Source organism: Pelodiscus sinensis, chromosome 1, assembly GCF_049634645.1.
Source record: "Pelodiscus sinensis isolate JC-2024 chromosome 1, ASM4963464v1, whole genome shotgun sequence".
Classification (NCBI taxonomy): Eukaryota; Metazoa; Chordata; order Testudines; family Trionychidae; genus Pelodiscus; species Pelodiscus sinensis.
This window is the reverse complement of record NC_134711.1, coordinates 150,857,408-150,874,911: the sequence shown is the minus strand read 5'-3', so window position 1 is coordinate 150,874,911 and position 17,504 is coordinate 150,857,408. Positions and strand designations below refer to the sequence as shown.

Here is a 17,504-nt window from a genome sequence, read left to right as displayed (position 1 = left end):
CCCTCTTCCCCAGGCATGGATGAAGGCCCTGTAGTTTAAGTTGGAACTCATGCAGAACGCTGATCAGAATGGGAAGGTGCAGGATAAAGGGCTGAAAAAGATAGGAACTTGAATAGGTAGAAAATGAAAAACAACTTGATATTCTAGACAAAGTAGCAAATTTCATGTGAAGACTTTCAGCCTATGAAATGGATGATTTTGTTTCCTCAATGGCGACTCATTTCGATAGCTGTTTGTGTAGCACTTTAGATACCACTGCATTGGCAGTTGTTAACAATCCTGCCTTTGTGTTGTTTTTTCCCAGATGTCACTGCAGTGTGTATTTTAGAAGGTTTCCAAAACCAGCAAAGCATGTTATTAGCTGATAAAGTTCTTAAACTACTTGGAAAAGAAAAAGCCAAAGAGAAATATAAGGTATGACTGGAATACAAGTTTAAACATTCTGCTTTCATCTGATATGTTGCATGGATTTCAAAAGCACTGATGATGGTTCATAGTCTATATCAGTGATTATTTATTAGTTACTGTTTTAATCAATAAAACTATAAAAATTTAGCTATGAATTCTGTCTTCCTGAGCTGCTATTTTACGGATGCTGTTATAGGCTTTTATTTTAAAAACTGTAAAAAAGGGGGCAAAGAGGCTTTTTAACTTCTAGACTACATCTTTTCACGCTTTGTGGAAAAGTAAATTTGTGTTTGAGTAAAACACTGGTGATTTCATCTCAGTAATGTGTACAATTCAGCCCAATTTATTATTATGCACAGGTGACACCCCTGAGCAAGCTGATGTCTGTCTTAATCAGGACTTTAATGGAATTAAAGTATGATGGGAACTACTTTGAGAGATTTCAGTAAATGTCACCCCAGGCTATTTCTCTGCTGCTGTTCTATCAGCCAAATGTGCAGTTAGACAGCAGGCTATCAGTTTAATTACGCTGCTTGTCAATTTAGGCAAGGCAGTTGGTGGTAATTAGAAAGATGAAGCGTGGTTGTGATCAGTTCTGTTTTGGATGTAATAATGGACTTAAAATGTAAAAGGGCATTGGCAAGATATTTTTTACATGTTCTTGATTATTTTTAATAAACATAGAAAGTTAGAAATTGAAATCTTTCCATACTGCCAGGGCAAAATAAGGGGAAAGAGATGGGTTAATGAAGAATTTTGTTTTTAAAGAATAAAGAAATGATAGCTTGTTGAAAAACAGAAGAAGCTATATGAGGAAACAGGATGCAGTCGGAAATATGGCTTTATTATTAGAGGACTGCACTCTGTCAGGGGATTTGTTTTCAACCTACTATAGACTGGAGCTTGGTTTAGTCACTTATTCTTAGCTTCTCTTCCCCATCTGTAAATTGGGGACAGTAAGTGGGGTGTTTTGAGTATAACCATATTCATTATTACAGTTGTGAGATGTTTAGATACAAACTGTGATTGTGGAACCATGTCTGTAGCCAGGAGCGAGGGAGGCTGGGAGATGGCATAGAGGGACTAGGTAGAGGAGTGAGACACATTTAAGTCAAATTGCATATTTTGTGGTTTGTGTTGAACAGTGGATGAAAGGCACGTGTCTGATTTTTTTTTTTTTTAAGTTTGGTTAAAAAAATCAGATTTTTCCAAGTGTTTTTGTAACTGGGAAGCCAAGATAATAGATGAATATGTGAATAATCTTGAACAAGGTTGTCTATTTCAAACAGCTCTAAGCTATCTTGAATGCTAATTGGGATTTTGAAAATTAAGGCGAGTGCATGCAAGTTGTTATATCAGGAAGGACTGAATTGTAGCCCTTATGTATTAACCTCACTTTGAATAACATACTATGTACAGCCTTACAAAGGAGCTCACCCCCTGGTAATTGTCAGATCAAAGGTGAAATGAGCTATGTCTGAACAGAGTGCTAGGCAGAGTTGAGTACATCCCCTAGCACAAGACAGTCCCCATCCTAGGCATAAATGAACTTCAGTGGTGGGAGGGACAAGGAAGAGATGTATGTCTACCCAAATGTGTTAAGGGCAATCAGGATTGAAGTAATTCCCTATTTTATATTTTCTTATAAGATAGACCTTTTCTTCTTTCATTTAATCTTTGTTTCCATTTCTTCTTTTGATGGTGAAGTGCATCTGCCTGTGTAAGGCAGAATGTTCTGTATGAGTAATGACCCCATGCCAGCCCTATTAACGGGATTACAAAAAATGCTCAGTGCAAAAATATATTCTTTCATCCTCGGAAGGGATGGAAAAGTCAAGAATGGATTTTTTTCTCAATCCACATCCTTCTTTACTGCCTGATCTCAATATTTAATATACGAACATTACATTTTCTGCCCTGTTTCAGAACCGTGAGCCTTTGATGCCTTCACCACAGTTCATCAAATCTTACTTCAGCTCTTTCACAGATGACATCATCTCTCAACCTCTGCTTAAGGGTGAGAAATCTGATGAAGATAAGGACAAGGAGGGGGAAGCTTCAGAAATTAAAGAAAAGTGAGTATGGGAGTTATTGGTACAAAAACTTGTCACAGCCTCAGATATTCTGCACTCAGATGCTGCTATGTGTATTTACGAGCTTGTGCCTCTGCTTGTTCAGGGACTTCTTCTAAACAGTAAGAGCTGTTGCTATGCAGCTTCTCCTACCATAACTTAGAGCGAGGTCAGAGTTTGGTTGTGACAGGAGAACGGGATGTGCCTGGAGTGCGAATTGTTTCTTGTAAAACTCTATGGCAGGAGTCTGCTAGCAGACACAGTTATATGGCAGAATGACCACGGGCGGGTGGCGCACCTTAAGACCGTGACTGGCTGAGGGAGGGGCTCTGAATGTTCCTATGCAGGCATAGTACCTCTCCTTCCCTCCCTCCCTCTGTGCTGGTCCCCATGTCCCACCGTCACAACCCAATACACTCCCATCCCCCCAGATATCGGTCCCAGTGCCAGACAGCAAGGTGGGGGGGGGGGGGGCGGGAACCTGGGCAGGCAGTGCTGCTTGTGATGGCCCTGCTGCTGGCTGGGCAGCACCACCTGTGCCCTGGGGAGCCCTCCCACACACCTCCCAGCTCCCTTCCCTGACTCCAGCACCCCCACATTCCCAAGCCCTTGCCTGAAGGACCCAAATAATGCTGGGTAACTCTAGTATTATATAATGTGCTGTTAGAGTAGGAACTGCTATAGTATTAATGTACCTACAAAATTAAGGATGATAAAAAGCGGGTTTTTTGTAAATGTTTACATGGGTGGGAGGTGGGTAAATGTTTACATGTATGTGTGTGGGGGAGGGTTGTGGGGGGGGTTAGACGGTTCCCCAGGAACTGGTGCTTGCGGGGGGCCTGCTTAAAAGCTGGATCCCCACAAACAATGACTCCTGCCTGCTCCCCCCTTCCTCCCTGCCACCTGCTGTATCAGAGGCAGCAGCCTGGTGCGGGAGGGAAGGCTTGTGTGTAACCATGAAGGTTAACTGATGAGCCTGGGCTCATTGGTTAACCGTATATGCTATCACATCACTATACAAAATGGGAACTTTTTTGAAGTAAAATGAAATTTTTATTAGATCTGACATATTCGTTCCAAACTTTTGATAGCTTTGTTCCACCTTAAATACCAGCTCTCTTAGCATTTCCATAGGGTATAGTAGTAATGGTGTGGGTAACTGGCTTAGTGAGATGGGACACTGAACATCAGCAATGCTGAAGAAAGGTTTGGTGGATGGGAGGAAGTGGATAGCTGCAACAGTGCTGTTGGAAAAAGGGAGACTCTGGATTAGAGAGGGATGTTTCTCTTCCTTCCTTTGGTGTTGTCTGTAATAATGTTGGGGGGAAGAGATGGGAAAGTGTGCTATACAAACTAGCACCTGTTTTAGCAGCAGCTTTGAACTAAAATAGTGGAGGCTGAAAAACCTAAAGTTTAAAAAAATATCATAAGCCCCATCTGATATTACTCAGAATGTTAATATCTAAAAGATACCAAAATGAAATGTATGTTTACCAAGAAAAACACATGCTGAGGCACTTCTATTTTGCATATTGAATGTAATGGAGGAGTTGGTGTATTTTACTGTTTTGCATTAGGGTTATTGTCAGATCATGTCTTCACCCTTAATATGGAAACTATTGTAAGCAGCATTGAAAGTTTCTAAGAGCAAGTTGGGGCAAACTAGTTACTGGATTTTTTACTTCTGTGAAATTTTTTTGATTCAGAGCCACACAGTTGCACACACACTATTGTTTAAAGTGTGATTCTTTCTACCAAATCCTCTTCATAATGTAAACATTGATGTGTTAATTTAGTTGAGGTTTCAAAAATATTAGTTAAAAAGCCCTACTTCTAATATTTTATTCCCTGATCGGTATCCTTGTCCTAGTCTCCCAGATTCCAGGCTTGGGTGATGATTACCCTGATGACATAAGTACTAGGGCCAAACAGTCCCAGTGTAGGAACTCTTGTTCTTTGACCACAGGTAATCCCCTGCCAAACTTATCTTTTCTAAAGTGGAATTCGAGGGCTGGAGTGGATTCTTTCTCCTCCGTAGAGTTGCATAAGGTGCATTTTCTTCCAAACTAGTTTGCTTAGAGAGTTCCTGATCCAGGAAATATTTTAAGGATGTTAGTAACTTTACTCATGGTGCCAATAATTGTTAGAAATGATAGCATAGCAGATGTGCTGTAATCAAGAAATCTGAATTCCTAGTGACACATTCACATATTTTAATTGGCCTACACTTAATTTGCAGCTCTGGATATTTAAAGGCAAAACAGTATATGGAAGAAGAAAGCTATGACAAAATCATCAGTGAGAGCACAAAAGAAATTGATGTTAAAGGCAAATATATGGCAGAAGCTTTGCTGCTGCGAGCCACTTTCTATCTGCTTATTGGCAATGCAAATGCTGCCAAACCTGATTTAGATCAGGTCATCAGTATGGAAGATGCTAATGTAAAGGTAAGAAATCTCCGATTTTACTTTGTGCTGATTCTACTGAAAGAGTGTGAATGCTTGCAAAACGGTTCACTGTTTTCAGATTCTCTGGTAATTAGCTTTTCACCACTTTGTCTAATTATTCCTGCTTTATGCTAATTATCAGAGAGTGGATATGTTCATTGCAGTGGGACTGGCATGCTTAAAGGTATGTCTGCATTGCATACTTTTTTTGCCAGCTTGTAGAATACATATTCAGGCAGCCTCCGTAGCACAGGTATAAACAGCAGTGTTCATGGTGAGGCAAGAAGAGTAAAGACATAGCTGAAGGGAGAGAGCATATACCACAGTACACACTAGGGATGTAAATACCCATTAAAAAACTTAAGCAGTTAGACAATAAATTATATCGTTTAACTGGTTAACTGAGGGCTGCTGCAGAGCAAGTGGGATCTGCTGCTCTAGATAGGGGTCCCTGCGAGCTGGGATCCTGCCGGCTAGCCTGTCGGGGTTCACTGCGGGCAGGGGGCTGATCCCACCTGGCCCAGCCCTCCAATTAACTGATAACCAAGTAAGCATGCCAGTAAGACTAATGCTTACTGCAGGGCTGGGCAAAATATGATCTGCGGGATGAATTTAGTCTGCCAAGCTGCTGGATCTGGCCCACAAGAGCCTTTAGCCAGCTCTCTGCCTGTCCTGCACCTGCTTGGCAGTCAGGAAAGCTGGCTGCAGGGCCATGTGTTTCTGTGAATTCTGAGAGCCCTGGGGAGGGTGCAAAAGGCTTCTCACACTGCTCCTGCCCCCATTAGCTTCCTCTGGCTGGTTTCCGGCCAATAGCAGCTGCTTGTTTGCAGAATAGGCAGCATGTGAAGTGCCCCACCCCTCTCATCCCCCCAGCTCACAGTGTTCGCATCAGCAAATATGGCCTGAAGACAGGGACCCTGATTAAGGAACCTGCTGGGCTGCTGGCTAAGAGCCACCAGGTAAGGTCTCCCAGCTAGAGCCTGCCTCTGGCACCTCAGCCTCTTCCTTCCCCAATCTTCTATTCCCCTCCTGCATCCCTGCCCCATGTAACCCATACCTTCTGCACCCGTGCTCCAGACCCCATACATCTTTCCAGACACTGCATCCCTCCTGAGGTCACAACCCGCACCAAGACCTTGCTCCCCAATCCACTATCCCTTGCCATAGCCCAAATCCTTGCACACACACACCCCCGCACTCCTGCCCCAGATTACAACACCCTCCCAGGCCCTGCACTCCCTCCTCGTACACCCCTCTCCAGGCCAGAATCCTCTCCTGCACCCATATCCCTCCCAGACCCTTCACCCCAATCCCCTGTCCCAGGTCACAACCCAAACCCATACACCCCTACCCCAGGTCACAATCCCCTCCTTCACCCAAACTCCCTCCAAGCTCCCTTCTGCACCTAGCCTCCATTCCAGAGCCCTGTATCTCATTCATTAATATCATGGAAGAGTGTGGCCCTTGACCGCTTACCAAATTCTTGGAGTGGCCCCCTCCCCATCAAAAATTATAGCCCACCCCAGCTCTCTAGATAACCAGTTAATCTTTTACATCCCTAGCGTATTATCTTACATAGCTCTCTGCTTGCTGAAGCTATTCAACTCCTTCTACACTGCTATTTTTAGCAGTGTATTGTCTCACTGCTGAAGCTTTTTCCTACTGAAGGTAAAGGCTCCGGCAGTGGAGAAGGGCTCTGCATGCTCTTTGTTTGCTGGAGATCTTCTTTACCCCAGTGAAAAGCTCTCGTAGCGGGAAGCTAATGAAGCCTTTCCCCATTGCCTCCCCTCTGTCAGAACCTTTCGTTGATGTGTAGCCACACACCGCAGTGTTGATGCAACTTGCATTTCACTGCAGCATGTCGCTCCAGTTGCACTACTTGCCATTGCTAGGGGTGGGGAGTGTAGGCCCATTTGGCGTGTAAACGTTGCCTAAGAAAGCTAAGTATCAGTTAGCTTTATAGTAATTTGGAAAGGTCTTTTTTGTCACGTGTACCACATATTACCCGAGGGAATAACTTACAAAATGGTCCTGTTGAGTGGTCTCTGAATAAAAGCTAATTGTGGTTCTCTGATGTCGGTCTGAAAATGTTCATTGCCACAGCTTATCTATCTTTGTGGTTATCATAGTTTGTAAACTATAGGAGACTAAAAATATAAATACAGAAAATAATTAACATGGCTGTTAAATCACTTCCTAATTGACAACCTGTTTACATATGAGAAAAAAAAATGACCTTAGAATAGGAAGCTCAGGTTGGTAAATCCCTAATGTCCTATGCAGAATGAATAAGGGAGAGGAATCTCCATTTAGAAAATAAAGAAGAAACAAGAAGGGTTTGCCTATGCTGAATGATGAAAATTAGAGTGCAGATCGGATTTGAAGTCAGTAAGGTCAGGTATAAACTTAATTTGTAAGTAAGTAAAACAATAGCTCAGTCAATTTTTGCACATTTAAACTGCTATGAAAATAGCTGTTGTTTCTGGTAGATATGTCTCTTACAAGACATAAAAAAAGAAGCAAACTTAAGTCAAGGAGGAAGCATGGGTTGATTTAGTATCCTTGCGCTTAATAGTATTAATGCTTTTAAACTTTAAAGCTGTCAACATTATTACAACTAAAAATCTTGAGACCAACCCAAGAAGTAACAATATAAAATCTTTAAAAGTAAAAATGTTTGAATTTTTTTATAGCTCCGTGCTAATGCCCTGATCAAACGAGGCAGTATGTATATGCAGCAGCAACAGCCTATGCTATCTACGCAAGATTTTAACATGGCTGCTGATATTGACCCTCAGAATGCAGATGTGTACCACCACAGAGGACAGGTAAAAGCTGCATTGCACAGAGTTCTTTTAAGTTTAAATATTTGATTAGTTTGAACTAAGGGAAACAGAGCACAAAAATCAATAAATTATTATACACACTTGATATGGTGCATGACAAAAACTATGAATTCTATCAGTAATATGCTGATAACCATAACATTAAATCCACTAGAAATAGAAAGGAGTGGATGTTTACGTATCTGGTAATAGTTAAAAATATAGGCAAAATTCACTTTGACTAAACGGTTCCGTTCATGAGTTAGATAGCAATTTAATACAGAATGTGGCTTTGAACTGTTGAAATAAGATCATATTAAACAAAAACACCAGTTGTTTATTACTTTTGAGAGGAGTGAAACTTCTGTTCAGCTTGACTTGGCAAATATAAAATAAATGCCTGGTGAATGAAAAGGAAGAATTTGAACTCTAAGTTTGTTAAAAGATATTTTAAAATGCAAGGTTAGAGAACTAAGATTATATTATGAATCTCCAGATAATCCATTAGTATCACCTGAAGTGAAGCCAAGTGGCTTTGTAAAATAAAGCACGAAGTGTGTGCAACATGTAAATACACAAAATCTGTGCCATAGTATTAGTGTAGACAACCAACATCAGAAATAAGAAAAAGGAGGTGCAGACTTATAGGCTGTATGTTTATATTTGAACACTGCCAGCTGTAAATGAAGCCAGAGGTCAATTTCTTTGACAGCAGTTTTGCACATTTAGTGGCAGGGACTTTCCTGAAGGGTTTATGCTACAGTTGTACGACTGAAAAACAGCTTCTTCACATAACTAACTAGTAAAACATAGAAGTACTGCTTAAAATAAAACACAGACTAAATGCAGAATTAGGATTTATTCTCTCACCTTAGCTGAAAATCCTACTTGATCATGTTGAAGAAGCTGTGGAAGACTTTGATGAATGTATTCGATTACGACCGGATTCTGCGTTGGCACAAGCACAGAAATGTTTTGCATTGGTAAGCATATCGTTTGTATGTTGGGTTTTTTGCTGTTTTCACTGAACTTGTCCAGGTTTATTTTGATGTTTTGGTTTCCTGTTTTCATCTTAAATGAACAGAAAAATCATGCATCAATATTTTTTGCAATCCTTGGATATCAAATTCAAGAACTAATGGCAAACTTTTTATTCAGCCTTTTGTTCATCTTGTCATTTCTTATAAATTTTCTGTATTTGGGCAAGTACCCTATCAATAGGGTATCAATACTTACCATATCAATGCTTTTACAAGTGTCTATTTATCAACATCCTGTAACAAAGCAATACCATTTTTTCTCATTAATCACATCAAATGCAGCTGTTTACTAATGCAACTGGAAAAAACAAGATGGTCTTCTAGAAGTATCTATTTTAAGCAAGTGGATACTCCACCTTTATTAGAGACTTTGCAGGGGAGAGCTGGCATAATGGGAGCAAGCAGAGATCCACATCTTCTGGAGGGAGGCTGCTGGTGACTACCATGCCTCCCCATCATGCCAAAGGTCCATGCTACTGGATGGGTGGAAGTGTGGCCAACTCTTACAAACACTGACTTAGCAGCATGTATGGCCTGTGTACCACTTTGTGTAATTTGCTTATGGTCGTATTAGATATCATTTAACTCCCTCTTGGGAGGCTGATTTCCTGCCTTATATTCTTATTATGTTTTTTACTCTGTTCTTTAATAGTATCGCCAGGCCTACACAGGAAATAATCCTTTACAAGTTCAGATAGCCATGAAAGGCTTTGAGGATGTCATTAAAGCTTTCCCAAGGTGTGCTGAAGGCTATGCACTCTATGCTCAGGTGTGTTTGATCTTTTCTGTGTTATAAACTAATTGTTTTATTCAGATAGGAACCATATACCCTAAGCAAGTAAAATTTGGCATAGCTGCATTAAGTACACTTGTTTATATGGTTTTGCATTACAGGCAGTCCCCGGGTTACGTAGATCTGACTTACATCGGATCCCTACTTACGAACGGGGTGAGGGAACCCCGAACTAGCTGCGTCCCCCCGCCCCAAGCAGACCTCCAAGACGCGCCGCGGCAGTCCCGCCGCCTGCGTCCTCCACGGCGAGAAAAGCCGCTCCGCTTCTCCCTGGTCTGCTGGGGGGGGAGGGGCGCAACTAGTGCGCCCCTCCCCCCCAGCAGACCAGGCTTTTCTCGCCAACGCCTGGGACAGAGCAGCTGGGGGGCTGCCGGGTTGGTCCCTGCATTGCCGAAGTGCGGCACTGCGGGGACCTACCCGGCAGCGCCCCAGCTGCTCTGTCCCAGGCATCCAGATTCAGCCGCTGTTGAAACTGATCAGCGGCTGATTCCAGGAAGCCGGGGGCAGAGCAGCTCTGCCCTGGGCTTCCTGGAATCAGCCACTGGTCAGTTTCAGCAGCGGCTGACTTGGGGACACCTGGGGCAGAGCAGCTGGAGTGCTGCCGGGTTGGTCCAGTAGCGCCGAGGAGCAGCGCTGTGGGACCAACCCAGCAGCACCCCAGCTGCTCTGCCCCAGGCGTGTCCGATTCAGCCGCTGCTGGTCAGTTTCAACAGTGGCTGAATCTGGATGCCAGTTCCGACTTGCATACAAATTCAACTTAAGGACAAACCTACAGTCCCTATCTTGTACGTAACCCGGGGACTGCCTGTATAAGAAAGGATGACTGGAGTTAACAATCAGTTGACTTTAAGTTATCTGAATGCATACACTGGTACCCTGACTTCAGATGGGTAATGCAGGTGGGGAGCAGAATAGAATTCCTGTTACGTTTGTGTGTGTTTATCAGCAAAAGTTGCGGAAGACAAGAATTCTTAAGTGTGAGGCATAGCTAACAGCCTGAGAATTGTACTCTCACTGGTTTATTGTTCCTCACACACAGTATAATTAGAACAGGTTATTGTGCTCCTGCCATTATGCATATTGTCAATACTGATTTGTGTGGTTAAAGCTCCACAGCATGTTTCTAAAAGAGTTGATCAGCCAAAAGGCCAAAAATATTGATTTTTGGAAAGTAACAATGGTGATTAACTTGTACTTGTGTCTGCCCATACCTATGATGAAAGTTCCAAATTGGGAGGGAATGGCACTGACATAGTTTTAAAGACCTCTAGATTTGCACAGTGTGTTGGTTATTCATTTTTTTAAGAGTTTCTCTTCTCATGCAGGCATTAACAGATCAGCAGCAATTTGAGAAGGCTGATGAAATGTATGATAAATGTATTGACCTTGAGCCAGACAATGCTACTACGTATGTTCATAAAGGGTATGTATTGAGCCACTGTTTCTGCGTTTCTAAATAAGTTGCTGTTTTCAGACCTTATCGCCTGATTACATATATTTGCTTTAAAAGTAGTTTAGTACTTTCAGTGTTATCAAAATAGCAGTATAATGAAATGTAAATCAAACTGAAATTTCAGTAGGTTTTATTAGCATGCATTCCAAAGCCCATACCTACTTGATATCAATGTAAGAATGGTAGTTTACAAACCTTAAAACTTCTTTATGCTGTAGATAACTACTCTAAAATGGAACCTTATGCTCCAAATTTTCATGATGACAAAAACAATTTGTGGCTGACCCTCCTAATGGAAAGAATTATATACATATGAGGAGGAGATCATTTCTCTTTGTTGTCCTTTAATTGCCCACAGTCTGTTGTTTACATTAGTTTTTAAAGTATCTTTTCATAAGTAAAGTGAAAATTATTGCCCCCTTGCATAAGGAACTTAATTGTTTTATGTGGGATATTCACATTTCGTAAGATAGGCAGGACTATACAGAATATATAGAAATAAATCTGGTCTTGTAACCAAAATGTGTTTTTGCAGTTTACTTCAACTTCAGTGGAAGCAGGATCTAGACAAAGGCTTGGAGCTCATAAGCAAGGCCATTGAAATTGATAACAAATGTGATTTTGCATATGAAACTATGGGAACGATTGAAGTGCAAAGGTAACATTTTAAAATATAACACTTTAATTTGCACAGACTAAAGATGCCCTGAAATTATAGTAATCCAGTAGGTTTCTTCATCACTCTTGAAAATTACTTTGTTCACACTCCTGTTCAGTACAGTGGGAAGCTATGGGCAAGGACCCAAGAGTCCTGACTTGCCTTGTGTAAAGTTTGGGGAAAGGTCTCCCTTCTCTTTGACATTTCATGTTCTAGTGTCCCCATAAACTTCCCTAATTTGCCTGGAGTTTCTATTAGTGAGATAAGTATAGTGTCTGGAAGTAACCCCTTTGTCTGTAATTGGTATAGTGCAAGTTTCAAGTGTATTCAATGAATTGCTTTCCAGGCATGATTCAAGCCTTTAACACTTACATGCTGAGAATGGGAGAAGTTAGTTAAATAAATCTTTCATACAATTTGTGAAGGGCAGCTAGATCAGCTGAGGTTCAGGTGATAGTTGAGGGTAGTAACTTGGTGTAAGTTGTTGCTTAAAAATAACCTATGCACACACCCTTGGCGTGACCTTCAAAATATCCACACCTAAGCCTATAAAAAAAAAGACTTCTCTGGCTAGGGAACTAAATACTCATCTACATGTCACTTCTTGCTCTTCAAACTCATTTCACATCCATGACTAATAGTCATTTCCTGTAATAGATCTCGATGAAAGAGGGCTCCTTAATCCAGGCCCTTTTTCCCAAGAAGCTTTGTGCAGGCACTAGGCTTCAGGCATCCTGGCCTCAACTAGCTCTTCTTAGAGGCTGAGGGTTGTGTCACCTTTCTGGGACTACTTGCATGAAATTCCAAAATAGTCTTAACACTATGATTTCAGGTTGAAACCATTTGCAGAGTATCTAATCATAAACTTGGAAGCTCAGCCAGATACTCATGGGACCTCTTTGATTTAGTTTCAGTAAAGAGTCCCTGTGCCCTTCCCTTCCCTCCCCCCCCCCCCCCCCCCGTCTTTACTTGTAAGTCTTGTCTAAGAGTCAGTGTGTCTTTGTGGCAAGGGCTCTGTAATGAGTCACCAGATCTGTGATCTAGTCCCAGCTGATTTACTGACTCAGTCTCCACATCTGTAAAATGGGGATAGCACTATTACCCTCCTTGGTAAAATACTCAAAGATCTGCTGATAGAAAGTACTTATACAAGAACTAATATTACAACTGTGAAAATGCATTTATGTTGGAAAACATTTAGCACAACATGAAATAGTTTTTTGCTCTTAATATGGGTAAGAGCAGTTAGCTTGCAACTGGCTCAGACCTTTTACAGTATTTTATCTTTTACCCTTTCCTCCAGTTATGTGAGTTTACATCCCCCTTGCAATTCTTACAGGTTCACAAACTGACTTGGGAGAGACAAAGGAATAGCAGGTTGGCGTAAATGTTTTGTACAGTATAGATTCTGATCAAGCACATGATATTCTTGGGCATCAGAAAAACAGACAGTTGTACTTTTTGCAGGGAATAATTTGCAAGCAGTTTTGTTCAAAATTACTCGAGCCATTACTCGAGCCATCTCCTGGACTAGAAGGCTACTTTATTACAAAATCAGTACACTTGCTTTTATGGGGCAACAGAGCCCAGGTCTTCAAGAATGTGGATTGAAAACTTCTCTGTGGGCTCCATGGGTCCCCCCTATGTTGTTTGTGTAATCTCTAAACTTTCCCCTTTTGGCACGTCAGAGCCCACTGAAGGCTGTTATAATTGAGTAATAACAAAGCTAGTTAAATCTTTGCTGTCTTGCATCAATCATGGAAAGTTCTTGTATGAAAGCTTCAAACCATGACCTGTAAGACAGTTTCCTCTCTTGTGGTACCTTTGGTTACCAAATTTGCTGCTGTGTTTCACTGGTGCAATATCTGTGGGTTGGTAAAATCTCTGGAAATGAAGGTTCTATAAATGTAAGATGTTAATTTGTGTCTGAATTTAATAATCTGGTTTATTTCAGAGGCAATCTGGATAAAGCCATCGACATGTTCAACAAAGCTATTAACCTGGCCAAATCTGAAATGGAAATGGCCCACCTCTATTCACTCTGTGATGCTGCCTATGCCCAGACAGAAGTTGCAAAGAAATATGGACTGAAACCACCAACATTGTAAAAGAACAATGGAGGAGGGAGGGAGAGAATGACCTTTTAAAAGTAAATTTGCCCACTTCAACCTAGCTTTGAAGACACTGTTGCAAACTATGTTGAATGGTGGAACTTAGTTTTTTCTCGTTTGTGGAGTTGTCATTTGTTATATCTGTTAAATGTTTAGGTGTTGTGGGAGTGGCTGTTTTCAGGAAGTATGTTGTGCTGCACCTTGTTCTGGATGCAGTGGAAACCTTATCATCTGGAAAGGAAAAGTTGCAAAGAACAAGGGATATTTTGGCCATGCAAATAAAAAACTTTAATACTTGGGTGATATTGCTATGGACGATTTTTGCTTTATCAAAATAGTATTTTACAGCATGTTTTCCTGTTGATTTTATAGTTAATAATAGTGCTGTAAAATAGGTTTATTTTATATGCAGTTAATTTCTATGGGTTGATTTTAGTTTTGCAAAAACAAAACTTAATATACAAAACTATTTAATATTACGGATTTTTTTAAAAGCCTATAGATGTGAAGACAAAGCCTGTAAATAAATCCAAGCATGCACAATCTTCCCTTACAACCTCTTCCACCCTCTGCATAACTACTTAGAAATGGTCCTGTGGCAGCTATTAAGCACTTGTGTACTGTAACTGAGAGCTATTTAAAAAAACCTTTCTAGATAAGGTATAGGTTATACTGAAAAGGAAAATACCATTTCCTTCTACAGTTGTGCTCGCTCTAATGCCAGTGGAAATTGTTCAAAAGTTTCCCAGTGCTGCTGAGAATTTTTCAAGAAACTGAATATACTGCTGAGACTGAAAATGGCAAGGTATGGTCATTACTGAGTTCAAACTTGTGACAGTTCAGAAATGGATACATCCTTGTTCTAACCAAGTCCTTGTAAATACCCATTACCAGCTTGGATGAGAGAATGAATAAAGCTTCATATGGATGGCCCAATAATGGATTCGGAATCGTAAGGGTTTTTTTTTTTTTGTAATTTAGAGTCTATATTTGTTAAACTATAAATATTCTATACTAATAACATAGTTGTTCCATGAACAACACATTCCTTCTGATTGACTTTTTCTTAAAACACTAGTATAAACAAAGTGTTTCTTTGGTTAGGAGTTGCACAGAGGACTTGTAGATGCCGCACATTGCTCTTTTGGAACCATAGTGAGTTCATGGCTGCCTCCCACTAGCTTCATGGGACACAGGGAGCTCTTAATAACTTGCAGATGCAAAATAAACATCTCATCGCATTGCATTTCCTTAATGTTTGGGTCTATATCAAAATATATGCAAAACTATACTGACTTTCCAATCTATGTCATGTCACTTAAAGTAACGTGCTAAGCAAGTGCAAAATTGTCAGCTGCTATTTCTGGCATCTAAGGGGGCAAGCTGTATTTTTTACCTTAGTTTCCCTTACTTTTCCTTCCCTCCCAGCAATTGCTCTGAATAATGGGGTGGAGGAGGGCCTGCAGACAGAGCAGCTTAATCCTCCCATTTATTCGAGTCAGGAAGTCCTGTTCTCCTGAACCAGTGGTGTTGGTGTGGAATGAAAGATGTGTTGAAGACACAAGCAGTCTTAAAGGATACTGCATTAAAGAAAAGTAGTGAGCTTCTTATGAAATTTTCAATCTGTACTTCTATGAGTTGAGAATAAAAACATGCCCAAATTCTCAAACTATTCCTAAGCTTGATTGTATCCTGTTCTCCAGCAGGGTTTTTATTTGCATGGCCTTATCTACAGCTGAAGTTAATTTTCCTCTTCCTCCTCCAAAAGATTAAGGGAAAAAAGCATGTGCTGCCTAATACTAGCATTCCACATCATGGACTGTTGCCTGTTCTTCAGATAGTTGAAGCCACACTGAAAGATGCATTTGTCTGTAATTTTTTTTTTTGTAAATGACTTACCACCTGTAAAGTCACTGAATAAATATTACATTCAGATCTCTCTTTTTTACATAATAAGGTCAGGTTATGGTGGAAAACTACTTACCTGCTCAGTGGAAATTGTGCAAATCTATAATTGTCTTCTGTGTGAATGAGGTTTCTGAGAGTCTGAGAGAATAATTCTAACTACTGAATATTCAGACCTCCTTTTTGTCTTCTCCGCATTTCTTCTCCAAAAAGAGAGGGGTGAAGTAGGGAATAAACAATCCAAATTATGACTTTCCTCATTTTCTAAGGCACAATGTTAAGAACTTAACATGAGGGAAAAGTCATCCACCACAGCATATCTGTAGTGAGGAAACAGAGTCTGTATTCCATTTACATGTATGCAGCAACACTCCTTTACTGTGCAGTTTCTGCTCAGAATCCCATTATTAGCATGCTGTAGGAATGGCCGTTGAGCTGAAGCCCTGGCTTCCAAGGATTGCCATACAATTCGGAATATAAATCAGCTTTTAATTGCCATGTCTTCCATAGCTGATTTAAAAAAAAAAAGCTGGAGAAAGTGAACAGATACTGCAGACCTTGATACAGGCCTGGTGCATCTGGTACTGAGAGAAGCAAGATCCCCACACATTTCTGCCATGCAGCTTAATCTGAACTTGTAAAATCCTTGCTATTCTAATTCTTGCACAAAGTCTTAGAGGAGGATGCCAAATAGTTCAGGGTGAATAAATGGAAGTTAGGATGAGCTCATGTTTCATTTGTGACTTAAATCATCAAGGTTTGAACCTAGGTTCCAAAGGTTAAAAAAAAAAGGTAATGCAGGAACTGCCTTCCAAAACTAAATTGTAACTATTCCATAACTGTGCTAGATATATTGGATTGTGGAATGAAAGCAGCTGAATCAGTAGGGATAGCTCTGCCCAGTGCTCTGCCAGTTCTGCCTTCTATAGAAGTGCAAGGTGTCTCCATGTTTTCTGTCATTCCTAAAACTACTTTTTCCTGGCAGCCTAACTTTGGGGAATATCCTGATACTAGTACAGTGCTGGTATTGACTGGTAGGTTTCTATATTTATAGAATTGGTGCATGTGTATATAATATAATCTGAAGTGCCTGTCTTCTATCAGCATGGGACACTTTAGTGCCTGCTTTAACTCGTAAATAGCATAAGACTGTGTGGGCGTTTTTTTGGTTGTGTGAGAAAACAAAAAAAACCTCCAACACATCACACTGAGATCCTTTTGATATAGGCGCAATGGGCCACGTAAAGAGCCAATGAAAGAAGATTGTCAGCAGGGCTGTGGTTGAGCCTTTATGACCTCTGTCACATTAAGAAATGGTATTCCAGGTTGGCTCTCTAGGAAAATTGTCCCCACTGTATATATGTATTTTCTCTTTATCCTACTACCAGATATGGATTGCACTTTACTTTTGCAAGATTAAGAATAATGCTGTGCAGAAGCCTGCTTTTTTAACTCTCCAAAGGTGAAAAATAAACTTTAGTTTACTTTCTACTGCATGGAAAAGGGGGGAGTATCCATCTACCTATCAGATGTTTTCATTCTTAAACAAATAGCTGATGTGTTTTGTAAGTCATAGATTATGTCTTGGGTTATCATACTGGAGGTGGCAGGTAGCAATGTAAGACAGGAGAGGTTTGGGGCATGGCTCGTTGTAGAAATTTATATTAAACTAGACTCAAACTGGTGCACTGTTTCCTAAATCTTTTATATTTTTCTAACTAATAAATCTTTTCACCTTACGGTCTGTTTTTGGGAATTCTTATGTAGTGTGTATACTTGATGAAACCACAGT

At 40.6% G+C, this 17,504-nt stretch overlaps 1 protein-coding gene across 2 annotated transcripts in view; it reads left to right on the top strand.

The window, feature by feature from the left end:
- The window catches only part of TOMM70 (translocase of outer mitochondrial membrane 70), a 63,896-nt gene extending 48,156 nt beyond the window's left edge, over positions 1-15,740 (top strand). For both annotated transcript variants that reach the window (XM_025188459.2, XM_075914866.1), the window contains 9 exons: positions 305-414; positions 2,335-2,483; positions 4,720-4,927; positions 7,621-7,755; positions 8,628-8,735; positions 9,445-9,561; positions 10,911-11,008; positions 11,574-11,696; positions 13,651-15,740. In XM_025188459.2, the coding sequence (XP_025044244.1) occupies positions 305-414; positions 2,335-2,483; positions 4,720-4,927; positions 7,621-7,755; positions 8,628-8,735; positions 9,445-9,561; positions 10,911-11,008; positions 11,574-11,696; positions 13,651-13,804 (1,202 nt within the window). In that variant the 3' untranslated portion in view covers positions 13,805-15,740. The remainder of the gene's footprint in view (positions 1-304; positions 415-2,334; positions 2,484-4,719; positions 4,928-7,620; positions 7,756-8,627; positions 8,736-9,444; positions 9,562-10,910; positions 11,009-11,573; positions 11,697-13,650) is intronic.
- Positions 15,741-17,504: the final 1,764 nt, after the last annotated feature.